General features: G+C 42.6%; 1 protein-coding gene across 1 annotated transcript; it reads left to right on the forward strand.

The window, feature by feature from the left end:
• Positions 1-9,176: 9,176 nt before the first annotated feature.
• Positions 9,177-10,292, forward strand: LOC148877720 (uncharacterized). Its single transcript, XM_088942832.1, has 2 exons — positions 9,177-9,517; positions 9,622-10,292. Exons 1-2 carry the CDS (start codon positions 9,383-9,385, stop codon positions 10,147-10,149), a joined length of 663 nt encoding a protein of 220 aa, XP_088798958.1. The 5' UTR covers positions 9,177-9,382; the 3' UTR covers positions 10,150-10,292.
• Positions 10,293-16,988: the final 6,696 nt, after the last annotated feature.

A 16,988-nucleotide genomic window follows, 5' to 3' on the forward strand; every position in this document is an offset into this window, starting at 1 on the left:
GGCTGGCAGCGATCTGTCGACTTGGACATGAAGCGGCTTAAGGCAGCCATGCAGCCATTCAGCCTTTGACCCTCTTTCAACTTATGAGGTGGCTTCAAGTCTAGGATAGCCTTAATTTTTTTTTGGGTTTGCTTTGATGCCATGTTGGTAAACTATGTAACCCAGGAATTTACCCGAGGTGACACCAAAGACACACTTGCTAGGGTTCAACTTCATACTAGCATAGAATTTCAAAAACACATTGCAAGTCACTTATTAAACAGTCTGTGAATTGGGTTTTGACGACCATGTCACCAACATAGCATTCAACGTTACCGCTGATCAACGACTCAAAAAGTTTGTTTACAAGTCTTTGAAAGGTTGCCTCGGCATTTTTTAGCTCGAAGGGCATAACCTTGTAACAGTACAGTCCTAGCTCGGTTATGAACGTTATTTTTTCCTCGTCGGCGGGGTCCATCTTGATCTGGTTATAGCCCGAGTATGCGTCCAAAAAACTCAGCAACTTGTACCCTGAGGTCGCGTCCAATAGACGGTCGATCTTAGGGAGAGGGAAACAACTCCCTAACTCAGAAACTCGTGCACGAACTCCCCAACAGGATCCCTGCCTGAAAACAGGGTTGAGTCCTGGAAACAGCTCCCCAAGCGAAGATTACACACACAACAATAATAATAGAACGTACCCTTGCCCCTAAGGGGACGGAGTCTTTATATACTGGAGTCCATGCGGGTTGGTGGAATGGTTACAGGATCCCTGTTGTGATGGGACTTGCTTGTGTGTTAGGTGGGTGAAATGCCGTCAAACGGTAATACTGTCCCTTCTCGTTGGAACCGGGGAGTTGGTGAAATGTCGTCAAACGGTAAAATTGTCCCTTCTCATCAAAACTGGTGAGTTGGTGAACTAATGTAACCATTACAAAGTACAGTCTGGTGGGATACAGAGTACGGAAGTGTGCTCCTCGAGGTTGCCATGCGGAGGTCTAAACGGTAGGCGAGCTGCCTGTAGGATACCAGGCTGCTTGATGGCGAGCTGATTGGAAATGAGCTTCTCGAGCTCGTGCTCCTTAGGTCCGCCCTGAAATGAATGCCAAAGTGCCCTTGGACCGAGGTGATTCATCTGTTCGGGCTCAATCTGTAATGAACTCGGTTCTGTTGTCCTGGTCGCGATCTGGTACCAGGATAATCTTAGCCCGAAGTGACTTTAGTTCGGGGTACTAGCGTACCCCAGCTTGCTTTGTAGTGAGCTAATTTATGCTGAGCTATCACCCAAGTTGAGTCATGTCCACGTGCTGATCTGATTACGTCGAGTTGTCACTCATGCCAAGTTACGTCCACGTGTCTCCCTATTACGAGGTCGGGCCAAATTCTCCTCCATCAATTGCCCCCACTCCTCGAGCTAGGGGTCTTGACCTGGTTTGAGGAGTTCATGTTACGCCAAGTGGATTTGGCTCAAAGTCTAGGTGCTTTGTTAGATGGGCCGCATGCAGTTCACATGTGGATGTCAAGCGACCTATAGGCTCCTCGGACGCCAAAAAACGCGCTAAACCATTTTTGATCTCGAGGGTCATGCAACCGGTTTTCTTAGGAGCCGTCAGATTGCTTTGATCTTGACCGCTGCTTCTTCAATACAGTGGCTATAAATAGGGAGACCCGAGACTCATTTCCTTCACCACAAGCTTACTAGTCTTCAATCTGAGGTTGCGCTTAGCTTCTTTAGCTCGGGTTTTCTAATTCGCCACTTCCTTCTAATCCAGTTGTCCCTCTTTGGTGAGTCTCCCTTCGCTTTTTTTTTTCAGTTCTGTTCAGTTCCATATGTTCTTCTAGTTTTGATAGTCTTCTAGATGAGGCTGAGAGGGTACCTCGGCCCAGGTCGGTAGCCGAGACGAGGCTACTCCGGGCTTAGAGGCAGTCCATGACCTTCCCGAGGTACAGGCATCCCAGGAGGCGTGAGAGGCCTCGGGTAGTCTAGCATCCACTTCTCATCAAGGTCGGGTGCCAGACAACTTTGGCCCTTCAACAATGACCTTGGACCGGCTTCAGGCCTTAGTTTGCCGGTATAACCTTCCGAGAGAGTTCTCCTACAGTCTCCCCATAGGTAACTTCCCTTGGGAACATGATCACAATGAGATCGTAATTTTTGAAGAGCAGCTCGTGGCCGATCTTCGTCTTCCTTTGCGCCCTTTAATTGTAGAGGTCCTGAAGTCTTTTGATATTACCATAGACCAGTTACACCCGAACTCCATCCGCAACGTAGTAGGGACCATCTCACTTTTTTACGAGTACTGCCTTCCCCTTGACCTCGAGATTTTTTCTTCCATTTTGTCCATTAAGAAAAACTCTTGTTGTGCTCTTCCCGAGCATAGGAGAACCTATTACCTGTCTCCTCGCTCGGACTACAAGCTATTACACGAACTGTCCAACAGGATCCCAACCTGAAAACGGGCTTGAGTCCTGGAAACGACTCCCCAAGCGAAGATTACACACACAACAATAATAATAGAACGTACCCTTGCCCCTGAGGGGACGGAGTCTTTATATACTGGAGTCCATGCGGGTTGGTGGAACGGTTACTCGATCCCTACTGTGATGGGACTTGCTTGCGTGTTAGGTGGGTGAAATGCCGTCAAATGGTAATATTGTCCCTTCTCGTCAGAACCGGGGAGTTGGTGAAATGCGGTCAAACGGTAATACTGTCCCTTCTCGTCAAAATCGGGGAGTTGGTGAACTAATGTAACCGTTACAAAGTACGGTCTTGTGGGATATAGAGTACGGAGGTGTGCTCCTCGAGGTTTCCATGTGGAGGTCTGAACGGTAGGCGAGCTACCTGTAGGATACCGGGCTACTCGATGGTGAACTGATTGGCAGTGTGCTTCTCGAGCTCGTGTTCCTTAGGTCCGCCCTGACATGAATGCCGAAGTGCCCTTAGACCTAGGTGATTCATCTGTCCGGGCTCAATCTGTAACGAACTTGGTTCCGTTATCCTGGTCGTGATCTAGTACTGGGACAATCTTAGCCCGAATCGCTTTGTAGCAAGTTGATTTATGCTGAGCTGTCACCCGTGTTGAGTCATGTCTACGTGCCGATCTGATTATGTCGAGTTGTCGCTCATGCCGAGTCATGTCTATGTGTCTCCCTGTCACGAGGTCGGGCCAAATTCTCCTTCATCAGTTTACAATTGGAATCAGAATGGTCAGTTCTTATATAGTTTGTTTGGTTCAGACAAAATGAGATTTAATTCCCAATCTAGGCAGGGGGAGGGATTGGTCATTCCCTCAAATGGGGGAATTCCATTCCACCAAAAATGAGAATGGGATTCTGATTCCACCCAATTAAATAATTGGTATCATAATGACCCATTCTGATTCTGATTCCAGACCCCCACTCTAGCAAACCAAATGAACACTAATTTATCCCTAATTAGGATTTTGTCTAATTTTGAAATCAAACCAGTATTACCGATTTCTAGAAAACTAGTAACCGAAGCTTATCAGTTAATCGGTTGACTGGTTCGGTTAACTGTTAGTTCGATTCATGGATTTTTTGGTTTTTTTATATTTATAATATATATTATAAAAAACTAGAAATATATATAATATTATATTTTAAATAATAAATAATATATTATATATTATAAATATATATTTATATATAATGTATATTTATTAATTTATTATATATAAAAAATATAAAATATATTTTATATAAATATACATAAGATATATAGAAATATATGTATATCGGTTGGTTCGGTTAACCATTGGTTAATCAAAATCGAATCTGTACTTTTTGTTTTTTTAAAAAGACTAAATCAAAACCAAATTGACTGGTTCGGTTTTGATCGATTTTTCGGTTTAGTTTGATTTTTCGATTTTTCTTGCTCACCCCTATTTGTTTCCATATTTTGCTTTACTATACTTCGTTTCTTTATATGAGATAAAAATTATTAATAGCATTCTCTTTAGGCTGTATTTAATTGGTTTGATAGAATAAAAGAGAAATAGAAAGTCTAGGCATTGAGAAAAGGTTCTTTAAGGAAAATTACCAGAAAGTAGGGCTGTTAATGGACTCCCAAAGTCCAATATCCTATTCGACTCTAAATCTGATTATCCCAAATTTGGATGTGGATCTAACCCCATATGATCCAATTAGTATATTAGTATAATTAATTATGTATATATATAGATGTTATATACAATTATATAATGTTTTTAATTGATAATTTTAATATTTTATATGTATATATACACACATTTATTATACATGTATAAATTAAAAAGAATTAGGATGTGTTTGGTTCCGTGGGCATTTATTGGAAAAACACTACCACATAGGCATTGGTGTTTATTGCAGATGAAGCAAAATGAAACAACTATTTGGTTTCATTGTTTATCAAATAAATGGTAGAAAACTGAAATGCTTTGATTTTTGTGCATGGGGCATTTGGGAAAATGTTAAATTCTTGTTTCCCCCAATGACCCAGCGTTTCTTGAAACCAAATGTTAATGTGGCACACTTTAATGGGTATTAGTATGAAGTGGAGAGTAAAAAATGTTTAAAGTGAAACCCAACCCAACACCAAAAAAATGAAACGTTTAAAGTGAAAAAGTAGAAATAAATGGCCTATCCACAAACGCCCATGGAACCAAATGCATACTTAGTTGCTCTTAACTTTCTTTCTTTTTTTTTTTTTTTTTTCATATGGAAACGGATATGAATCCAATCCAAAATCCGATATATCATATTCAGACCCGAACATGGATGTAGCTGATCTGATCTGAATCTGATCCAATGATATCCTTACTGAAAAGCTGTTTAATTCCTTAAGAGCCTTTCTATCAAACCAAACATAGCCTATGTTCTCATATATGTTACTATATCAGAGACTAACCTTTTATTCTCTTGTGAAACATTGACTCCAGATCTCTTACACATTCGTCCCTGAAGATTTTTCAGGGTGTCTTGTCAGCACCTCTTATGCGTGAATTTCACATGTACGAGTGGGATTAACAGACGTTTCAAACGCCCTCCACTCCTCCTTGTCAAATAAAAAAAAGGGTTTGATCTCCGAGGAACTGAATATTAGTAAGCAAAAAAGCAGCGAATAAGATTTCCAACTTCTAGAATTCCTTGACCAACTGCAGAACCACCGGTTCCTTGATCTATCATACAACAATTTCTCTGGTCTAATTTTGGCTTGCATAGCAAATCTGCCCAAACTGGAACTTCTGGGCCTGGGATGTAATAAATTGACAAGAAGCATTCCCAACTCACTTTGGATATCACAAAATCGCTTCCTACATTTCAACCTTTCACAAAACCAGATTTTTAGTAAGATTCTCAAATCGCTAAGCCATTTCAATGCGAAAGCAATCTATCTTACTAAGAACAAGTTTATAGGAGATGCATCGGCGTTGTTCAAAACAAACAGAACATTGTTGCGACTGGACTTGTCATGGAATGAGTTTAACTTTAATCTTTCTAGGGTGAAGCTTCCCAAGAGCCTAGAATATTTGGACTTATCCCATAACAGGATCAGAGGGAGTATCCCCAAGGAGGTCATGGGATTGAGTTAATACGGCAAAGAGTTAAAGCCAAATAAATAATTAAATGCAATACAGTAAATGTATTAATCTATGCATATATATATATATATATATCTTTAAAAGTATATAAAAATAAAAATGGTTCCAAATTTTTTAAGTTCCAAATTATTCATGTATTATTAATTTTTTCCTATTATTCATTCATTTCTTTTAATATCTTCAAAAAAAAATTTACAATTCGGAATCTTTTTGTTCAAAGACATTTTCTATAATATATTGTGCCGATGCTTGCCATTGGTTTCTGTACACACCTTAAAAAGCTAAATCACAGTGTTCTTACCTGTATATGTGCATGGCACATGCACATGCTCTTACACTAGTCACCAAAGTAGAAAGTTACAAAAATACCCCATAAATAAACCCAAACAAGGCCTTAATAAAAAAAAAAAAAGTCATAAAATTAGGTGAGGATACCTTCATCTATTGTGGCAATAATTGAATGGCACATCTAATTAATCAAGGGCTTCGAAATGAGGCAGATAATTGCAACTTTCAAACCCAAAGGCAGTGGATAAGAAATAAATTTCAGACAAGGCCGCATCCTGAGCTGAGGTAATTTTTCCTTTCTTCTAATTTAGGTCTTCTTTTAGTACTTTTTACAAACAATCTTTTTTTGTTCTGTTTTATTTTATTTCTAGTTAATATTTAATGTGAACCCCATCGGAGACCCAGCTGTATTGAACACTGGCACGTCCAATCGTCAGCCGGGTGTGTATGTTTTTGTCTCCATCTAATCCACACCCCTTTTATACGTTCATCAAACCTACTATATTTGTCGCTACGCTTCAATGATGTCTTCGTCTAAGCTTTAGTGTTTTGAGTTTTGGATGAGAAACCCTTGTTTCACCTTGTTTATATGGAAGAGGAAGAGATTTGATGTCGACGAGAAAAACCTCAATTGGCTGTCCACATTTGACAGTCTGACTATGTATAGTATGCATACATGCTCTCTCCACGTGGCACTTTAGTCTATACAGACATGCCTTCAACATTGTTACTGTTGAATGGAGTTCACATGTACTAACTTGTCATGCAGCCCTATGAACAGCACAGTCTGTCCAACGTAGATAGACAAAATTTTCTATATGTGTTTCACAATGACGATACTAATATTGTATCGAGACCATTCCGGCGACCGCCTTTCGCTGTCCATTTCATTGTCATTAGTATTGTCATGCTTTTGTCACCGTCTCCGTCTAAGGGGGCAATGGCTGAAATGGCTGAACTGCATTACGTATTACGTATTGCTTTGTCTTTTAGTGGAAAAAATATTAATATAGGCTGGTTTTTGTTTTTTTTTTTGTTAGATATAAAATATGTTGTTAGAAGTTAATTTGGAAAATGTTAATTTTCTACTTTCTAGTGTTTGGTTGCTTAATAAAATACTAAGGGAAATAAAGTACTATACAATCATGATAATAAATTTGTTGTTGACTTGTTAGTAAGTTGGTTTAAGAGTTAAATTTATTGGCAATATCAAATTTGCAAAGATTTTCCCCCAATATTATGAGTATGAGGAGAAATAGGAATGAATGTCAGACACACAATAAAAGTAGAAATAATCAGAATTTTTTTCCCTTTTTTACTCAAAAATTAGTCAAATGATTCTCTTTTTCTCGGAATCCATTTTCTCTTTCATTTGTTTTCTATGTAAACTCTATACCTTGTCAGGGTGATGATGGGCCGGATTAGAAAAAAAAAAGAAAAATTGATGATGGGCAGTCCAGTCTGGAGTTAGCGTCTGACTGGGCCTCGGTTTCTTTTCTGATCAAGTGTGAGATGGGCTGGTCTAAAGATATGAATGCCCACCCAGTAAATCCAGTCCCAGCCCAACCTGCTTATGTATGTATAGCACTAGCACATTTACCATGATTGGTCTGGTGGTAAGTGATTTTCTTTTTGTCTTTGTTTTTTCTTTACTGTTTCCAATAGAATGACATGGTGTTTCTTTCATTTATACCTGATATACAAAACAAATATAAACCATTCAAATAAAATACAAGTATAAATTTTATGTAATTCTATAAATAAAAAAGGAATTAATATTTTGCTTGGGCTGAGCTAGACCTCTATATGTTAGGCCCGGACTAGGCCAGCCTACTGTCCCTTAACCCTTGTACCCTAGGAAAAGCCTGTTTGGAAAACTGCCGCTGCTAATCTACAATAAGCAATTAAATAAAGTTTAGGTAACATCAACCCAGGTGAATGCGGGATTTGACCCCTATGTCTCTGAGGCTTACCACCAATGAGTCCAGATTGATTACAGACATAGTGGATGTGAATATATCAGTGTTTCATATACATTGAGCTATATGGGATCCATACCTTACGTATATAGAATACTAGCGTGTCCACTCATGATAAATCTAGCCCATTGTATATGATTTTGTCTCCGGTCAATTTGATACCTTTACAAGTGTAGGTTAGCTGGAACAAGTTAAATTTTAGCTGTTGGGGGCCAATAGTCTTTATTGTTGAGAGAATTTTTGTAAATGTCACATTATTATGAGAATGGGTAAATTAGTAATTATATCTCAATTTATTTTAACTAAAAACCAAAGCATGGGCGTGAATAGATAAACTGCCCAGAATGTGTCCAGCCCAGAAACTGTCTCAACAGCCTATCCTGTTGGGCCCCAACAGCCAAAGTTAACCCCCCCTATGGATGTTTATGGTTAAAAAGAAATGGGAAATAATTAAACTATTTTATCCCACTCTATGGTAACTTAGCATTCCCAAAAATGTTGGCCCCCCAACAGCCAAAGTTTTGCAATGCAATTCCAATTGTGTTAATATAAATGCATGAAAATAAAAATAAAAAATTGCAAATTCTAGTTACTTTTTGCTTAGGATTTATAGTTTTTAACTAATTTTGTACTCCAATCATCAAATACATCTTTTGCACCCGGTTCAATTCTGTGCCCTTTTATTTATAATTAGGTTTTATACTCCTATCTTATATAAGATTTGCACTTTATGTCTCATATGCATGTAGTGGCAATTCAAAATTTGCACAACCTTCCTATTACCTCAATCCTCTCTCATATATATAAAGTGGTCACGTCAACTTATTTCTTACTTCCTCCCAATCAAACAACCCTCCTCCTACCTTCATTTACAACAGTCTAAATAAAATCTGCACCGCAAACAAATTAAACCTAATGAACTGTTATTCATCAACATCCCAGGGGTTCTGAACTTTCTGCGTCAAAAATTGCCTTTTAGATACGATACCTTTCTGCGTCAAAAATTGCCTCAAATATTTGGGGTAAATGCCGAAAGGTTTAACGTGGCACCGGTAAAGGATCCACGTGTAGAGGTTCCAATTTCATCGGGCTGGGCTTCGATTTTGGGCCTCTTTGAAGTTTGAAGTATACGAAGAAATGCCCATCCCAATCCAAAAAAGAAAAAAAAAAACAAAAGGGACGGTCCAAATCTCATACATTTGGACGATCCAGAGCAATGGGATGGCAATTCTGAACCATCGTCATCATCGTTGATAAGACCCGCTCTCATCGTTTACGATATGGACAGAAACATGCGTTGCTTAATGGCTGAAACCCGAAGATACCAGACGTCATTCTGAGTGTTCGGTACGTGTCATTCACTGATCTACGTGTAGTTCAGAAATGCAGACACCCCTTCTCCTCGTCACCCTATTTCAGCAAGGTTTCACAGAAGCTCTCTTCATTAGCAATTCCACACACCGGAGATCGAGAAAGTACAGTACTCTTTGATCAGCAGAAAAACAGAGTGCAAGAAAGAAACTTCACGTCTTAACCATGGCAACCATGTATCTAGCAAAAGCCGCTCTCCTCAAAGCTTCAAGGCCTGAGAGCCCTTCTGTTTCTTTCCGATCTCTTCCAACCCGTAAAGTCTCGAGGGTTTGCTTCGCTTCTGCTGCCAATCACCCAGAGGTAAGTAAGCATACTTCTTGAGTTAGTTCTCATTACTCTTGCTTTAATTCGCTTGATCTATGTCTGTGTGTGAATTAGTGGTTGTTTGATGGATTGGGTTCCAGGGTCGCAATGCAGCGGATGAAGTGAGAGAATCGAGTTTTAAATACATGGCCGACAGAGCCAACAGATCCACGAGGGAAGCAGGGGACAACACTCTGGGCATGACTGATAGAGCTAAAGAAACTATATATGGAGGCATGGACAAAGCAAAGGAATACGCAAATGAGATGAAAGAAACGGCGAGCGGTATTGCTGGGTCGGCAGTTGAGGGGGGCAAGGAAGGAACGGAGAGGACGACGGGAACTGCGCAGGACATGACGAACAAGTTGCGCGACGCGAGTGGGTCGATGGTCGACAAGGCTAAGGAAGGAGCTAACCAGGCAGCGGGAAGTACAGAGGAGGTGACGAACAAGGCGGGCGATAATTTGGGGTCGATGGCCGATAAGGCGAGGCAAACCATGCAGGGTGCATGGGAAGCGGCCAAGGAGACGACCCAGAAGATCAGAGAATCGTTTGTTGGCAAGGGAGATAATGAGGCTGGGGAGAGGACGATGGATGAGAGCTTGGAAGATCTGAATAAGGGTGGTTGAGTTGAGATTCCGAACTTCCGATATGAAACGTTGAAGGATTGGATTATTACACCATCAGTTTATCAGATCCTCCTGTACTATGTTCTTGTTATTAATTAAGTGCTTTATATTAATTATATGAGTACATAGAGTTTTATATAAAATTATGTGTATCTCAGTATATATAAATCTAAATTCATCACCTGGGGGCGGTTGGATTGGTCGAAGTCGTTGTAGTATCATACCTTTTGACAAAAATATACCCAATCCATAGGCTGCGTTTGGATAAATTTCAAGATTTTTGTTTTCGGTTCAAAAAGGGTACGTATTTTGGCTTTAGATTTTTATGTTTAAAATTAAGCAAAACCTTTTTTTTTTCTATCATACGCTCATTTTGTACCAAAAGTACATTCACCAATAAGCTAGTCTGTAACTCTTTCCGCCTAGGGAATCTCTGCTAGAGAAAAAGAGTAGTAGACTTGAGTGGTCTTTTTCTTTTCTTTCTCCAAGTCTCAACTATTCGATTCTGCCCTTTAATATCAATGTATGATGAAATTCATCTAACTTTAAGGTCCTTCAAATTTAGTTTGTGCAGGAGACTATTACAGATCATTTGTAGTTTTGTACTCTTTTTAGACCCAGCCTTAGACCAGTGCAAAGTAAAACCCAAAGAAAATTTGCACTCTCAGGCATTTGTATTAGTGAGAATAAAATTGCATTGCAAGCAAGAAGCTGTAATGTATTATTTTGTATATATTTGTGTCGTACATATTTTATAATCTTATATTTTGTAGTATTTTGTATATATTTGTGTCTTACGTATTTCATAAATATTTGTATTTTTATTCATTGCATATATATTTTTTGTGTCGTACATATTTTATATTTTTATTTATATTCATTGCATATAAATAGTCCGTTATAACACGACTCAGCATGGGCGTAATGAGCTCATAAAGCAGTTCGTTATATCATAGTCCGTTGTAGGAGAAGTTCGTTATAACACGTGGACCTGACTCAACATGGGCGTAATGAGCTCATAAAGCAGTTCGTTATATCATAGTCCGTTGTAGGAGAAGTTCGTTATAACACGAGTTCCGGGTTTCTCAAGCTACTTAGAAGGGGATACTCTAAGATTGCTTTAGCTCGCGTATTAGGGAAACCAGCTCGTTTCAACCCCTGAGCGGATAAATCACCCCAGAGAACAACCTTAGTAAGGGTAACCCATCATAGCCCGAGCGGATAAATCACCCCAGACAACAACCTTAGTAAGGGTAACCCATCATAGCCTGAGCATGGTTAAGTAATGAGCCCATAAAGCAGCTTGTTATATTATAGTTCGTTGTAGGAGTTCGCTATAACATGAGTTTCGAGTTCCCTGAGCTACCCAGAAGGGGATACTTCAAGACTACTTTAGCTCGCGTACTAGGGAAATCAGCTCGCTCTAGCCCCCGAGCTGATAAATCACCCCAAAGAACAACCTTAGTAAGGGTAACCCCAAAGTATTCCCAAGTTCGCTATAAAGTAGCTCGCGAGTGAGCAGCGTGGACGTTTCTCAGGAAGCTTCTACCTAACAAACCGTACAGATCAGTCTGCACCACGTCTCTTAACTGACGGCATAGTTCTTATCCTTTTGACAGTTTGCACCCACGTCTCTTAGTAGGCGGAAGCGTGCCTGCCCCTTTAAGATGTGTCACTCATCCGAGCAAGAGGTACATTGCAATGATCACCTGCGCAGCCCTGGTAGGTAACGGCTGCGGCAGGGGCCCAGTGGCGGTTACACTCAATTTGACAGTAACTCCCCTATAAAAGCCCTTAAGGCAAAAGAGAAAATCTCTCTCAGACTTTTGAATACTTCCACACTCATATCCTCAACCTGAGTCTTTGCTTGCTCGCGAGCTAATCTCTCGAGCACATTAATAAAGCGTGACCTACACTCTTAGCTTTTGCACTCTCTTTTTTCTCTTCCCCAACGTTTTGACTTAAGCTTCGGAGTATTCCCACCGGGTAAATCCCCGAGAATCCTTCTTTCCATCTTCTCAAGTGCCGTTCGTTGCCAATAAGGAGCCAGTCAGTAGCTAGATACGAGTGCCCGAATCATGCCACATCATTTGGCATCGTTTGTGAGAAACGCTTCTAAAAGCCTTCCTCCAAGCTTTTACAACACATCTCTTCCAAAAAAAAAACTTAACATTCTTCATGGCTTCTTCCAGCAATGTCAGACGTGGCAACAGCTAGAACGCTAGTGGGGAGCAACCCCATCTTCCTATTGTCTGCATTGGACAGTTTACCATCCCCCTCACCGTGGACGGAGTCCCTAGCCTGAATGTGCCTCTTACAGTGGCACCCGCCATTGCTCCGCTCCCTTCTACTGTAGGAGCAACCCTACTGAACCCTCGGTTGTGCCCCCAGCGACCAACCCAAACCAACTGGAAGACTTGGTGCAATGCATGCGGGCCATGCAGGCTCAAATGCAACAGTTCCAACAGTTTCAACTCTACCAACAGAAAGTGCTACACCAGGTCTCCCAGTACCAGTACCTCAACATTTTCCCTCTCTGCCTCAAGCCCAGGTGTCGCTTCCACCTCGTCAGGAAGAAGCCTTCCAGGTCCAAGATCCAGCCAAGAGCCGCGCCTCTTCTCGTGGCAAGAAAGAGAGGTCGGTCGCCATCTTGGCACCCGCCTCACAGCCGGTGGGCGGGTCAGGGGCCTCTCAACCAACAAAGCTCGCGTCACCACAACCTTCGCACTTCGAGCTCCCGTTAGCAGACAATCCATTTGAGGTCCTAGCAGTAGGCTACAGACACGACCCTTCAGTCCAGAGCCGTCACCAGTAGTCCGAGCCTATCGAGTTTGGCAACACCGAGGCATCGAGCACCAACGTCGAACCAGCAAAGCAACAGCGAAGGTGTCGGCGAGCTCGTCGAACCGCTTCCAGAGCCTCTCCCGAGCTCAAGGGAAAGGAGGAGGTGTGCTCGGCTGAAGTGAAAACTACCCCCCTCCTCTCGGTTCCTTCCCCGTTATCTCTAGAACTCCTTGTTGTCCCCATGCCAAAGGATTTCAAGCTCCATCCTCTGGACAAGTTTGATGGGTCTTTCGATCCAAATGACCATGTGGACGCCTTCCAGTCCCAAATGCACCTGGCACGGGCTAGCGAGTCCTGCATGTGTGTGGCCTTTTCCACTACTTTCAAAGGAGTGGCCCGCACCTGGTACCGGAACCTCGCGCTAGGGTCGATAAGAAGCTGGGTGCAATTGGTGCAGGTCTTCGTCTCTCACTTCGTCACCAGCAAGAGGTGCCCGCGAACCCAAGAGAGTCTCCTCAGCATAGTGCAAAAAGAAGGGGAGTCCATCCGGAGCTACATTAAGCGGTTCAATGACGCTTTTTGCAGATACCCAACCTGAACCCTGCAATTCATCTCACGGTAGCCAAGCGAGGTATCACCCATAAGGAGTTTAAGTGGCACGTAGTTGTCAACCAACCCAAAACCGTAATCAAGTTCCTTAAGCTCGTGGATAGGTTTATTGGGATTGAGGAGGAGATCAACCAGAAGGGCGAACAAGCCCTAGAAAAAAGAAAGAGGGAACTAGAACCCCCGTCTCAGGGCGACAGCAGGAAGAAGAAGGACATAGCTCAAGGGGCGAGGCTAGTCCAGCCCTCCCGAGCCCTAGCAGCAGAAAGGGATTACATGCCCCTCAATACCAAACGGGCTGAGATCCTCATGGCGATCAAGGGCGCCCCGTATGTGAAGTGGCCACCTTGGCTGAAGGCAGGCCCTAGCACTCGGAATAAAAATTTGTATTGTAGTTTTCATAAAGATCATGGTCATAGTACCGAGAGTTGTAAAACCTCCGCGATGAGATAGAAGAGCTCATCCGTTGTGGATATTTACGAAATTTTGTACAAAATAATAATAGTAATAATAATAATAAAGCAAGTCGACAGGGGGAGCAAGGCAGAGACGCCCCCGAACCCAGCTAACAAGCAGAGCAACCGCAGAAGCAGCCCCTCGAAGAGAGACCAGTTCAGGGGATCATCCACGTCATAGTCGGAGGATCGATTGTCGTGGGTTGTACTTCAACAACAACTTGCGCGTCAACTCATGAATCCAGCAAGGAAGAGCAGAACCCTCCAAAACGGCCAAGGACAGAAGACACCATCTTCTTCATAGAGGACGATGTGTGTGTGGTCCACTACCCCCATGACGACACTCTCATCATAAAGATGAGGGTCAACGACTTCGAAGTCAAGCGAGTCCTCGTTGATTCAAGCAGTTCGGTAGATATCCTCTTCAAAGCGGCCTTCGACAAACTCCAGCTTCAGGAAAGCAACCTAAAACCCACAAACACTCCCCTGGTTGGCTTCAGCAGAGAGGAAGTTTGACCCCTAAGAAGAGTGATAGTACCTGTGGAAGCCAGCACCTGACCTAGCATTGTAAGTCTCAACCATGACTTCTTGGTGGTCGCGACCCCCTCCCCATACAATGCCATAGTAGTTCGGCCGATTACCCATGCCTTGTGGGCTGTGGTGTCCACCTACTACTTGGCCATGAAGTTCCCCATGGATTTCGGTATCGGGGTAGCGAGGGGTGACCAGCTTGAGTCCCGTAAGTGCTATGTTGCCGCCCTCAAGGGAAAAGCTAAGGTGGTCGACGGCCTCGAGCTGGAGCGACCTATGGAGCAGAGCGAGGAACGAGCTGCACCCACGGAGGAGATTGTCTCCATCCCGACCTCGATAGAGGACTCTACCCGAACGCTTCATATCGGCGCTTCCGTCGAGGAGTCCCTACGGTCTGAACTGGTACGTTTTTTACTTAAGAATTTGGATGTTTTTGCTTGGTCTGTGGCAGAAATGCCCGGTATAGACCCCGACATTATAACTCATAAACTCAATATCGATCTTGTAGTTAGGCCCGTTAAGCAAAAGAAACGCAACCTAGCCCCAGGAGGTCGGAAAGCTCCTCGTAGCCGATTTTATTAGGGAGGTCCATTACCCGAGCTGGGTGGCCAACCCTGTTCTGGTGAAAAAGGCTAACGGTAAATGGCGCATGTGCGTCGACTACACCAACCTGAACCGAGATTGCCCAAAGGACTGTTTCCCACTCCCCAGGATTGACCGCCTAGTGGACACGACCTCGGGGCATGAGTTGTTGAGCTTTCTAGACCCCTACTCGGGCTACAATCAGATCAGGATTGACCCATCAAATGAGGAGAAAACTACTTTCATAACCGAGCTCGGCCTGTACTTTTACAAGGTCATGCCCTTCGGGTTAAAAAATGCTGGGGCGACCTTCCAACGACTTGTAAATAAACTGTTCGAGCCATTAATTGGCCAAAAAGTGGAATGTTATGTAGACGACACGGTTGTCAAAATCCAACTTTCTTATGATTTAATACAAGACTTGAACTTAGTTTTTGAAATTCTGCGTAAATTCAATATGAAGTTGAATCTGAACAAATGTGTCTTTGGAGTCACTTTAGGTAAATTCTTAGGGTATATTGTGAACCGGCGCGGCATCGAGGCCAATCCGGACAAGATAAAGGTGATCTTAGATATGAGACCACCCCGGAAAGTGAAGGAGGTTCAAAGGTTGAATGGCCAGATAGCCGCTCTGAGCCACTTCATGTCCAAATCGGTAGACCGTTGCCTACCTTTTTTTAAGGCAATAAAAAGCAAAGGGTTTGAATGGACCCAAGATTGTCAGCTCGCGTTCGACGAGCTCAAAAGGTACCTCGCTAGTATTCCGGTTTTAACCTAGCCCAAAGAAGGCGATGTTTTAGAGTTGTACCTCTCTACCAGTGACGAAGTAGTCAACTCGGTACTAATAAAGGAAGTAGACCGGGTCCAACGACATATCTACTACGTTAGTAAAGTGTTTCAGGGGGTAGAGACAAGATATCCAGAGATAGAAAAATTGGCCTACGCACTGGTTATCGCAGCCCAAAAGCTTCGCCCGTACTTCCAAGCTCATATTGTTGTCATCCTCACCAACAAACCTCTGAGGCAAGTCTTACTCAAGCCCGAGGTCTCCGGTCGACTGATGAAGTGGTCCGTTTAACTCAGCGAGTATGATCTCCAATATAAGTCACGAACTGCTATCAAAGCCCAAGCCTTAGCGGATTTTGTTGCAGAATGCACTTTCGGCTCCAAAGTCCCCAGGCCGATTGAGCCCGAGGCCCCCAGCTCAACCAAGCCTGAAGCTCCCAGGCCGGTCGAGTCTGAGCACTGTGAGGTTGCAGCCAGTGTGGCACCTCTCCCAGTTAGGCCGAGCACGAACTGGGATGAGGAGCCAAAAAGGAGATATTTATTATCGACCCTATTCGTCTGTCTATAAAATGGGATGGGCAATTTATTATGTATCAAACCATAGGTATTTCTTTGGTCCATAAGAATAAGCACCAAACTAATCAAAGATACCGAGAAAAAAGGTATGTTGATAAGAAGATTTTGATGAATCCATTTCAAAACATGAACAGATGGTTGGGAATGGAAGAAAAAATCAGTATGATTTGCTTGCTCCTGAAAATATTTTATCGCCTAGACGTCGTAGAAAATTGAGAATTCGAATTTGTTTCAATTTGGAGAATGGGAATGTTGTAGATAAAAATCCAGTATTTTACAATGGAAACAACGTAAGGAATTCATGTAGATGGCTCCTTGAACCAGCAAGACAGCGGGGCCGGAATAGTCCTGCAAGGCCCAAGCGGCACAAAGTTGGAGTACGCACTATGCTTCGAATTCGCGACATTCAACAATGAAACAAAGTACGAAGCGTTGATAGCCGGGCTAGCACTAGCCAAAGAAATGAAAGCCAAGCACATTATCATCTACAACGACTCCCGGCTCGTGGTCAATCAGGTC

Source organism: Nelumbo lutea, chromosome 1 (genome assembly GCF_056320005.1).
Source record: "Nelumbo lutea isolate HS-2025 chromosome 1, American lotus-T2T, whole genome shotgun sequence".
NCBI classification, from domain to species: Eukaryota; Viridiplantae; Streptophyta; class Magnoliopsida; order Proteales; family Nelumbonaceae; genus Nelumbo; species Nelumbo lutea.

Excerpts from the sequence above, each read along its gene's own strand:
- LOC148877720 (XM_088942832.1), top strand. The coding sequence starts at position 9,383 with ATGGCAACCATGTATCTAGCAAAAGCCGCTCTCCTCAAAGCTTCAAGG. Across the intron at positions 9,518-9,621 it reads CTGCTGCCAATCACCCAGAG|GGTCGCAATGCAGCGGATGA; the intron begins GTAAGTAAGCAT and ends ATTGGGTTCCAG.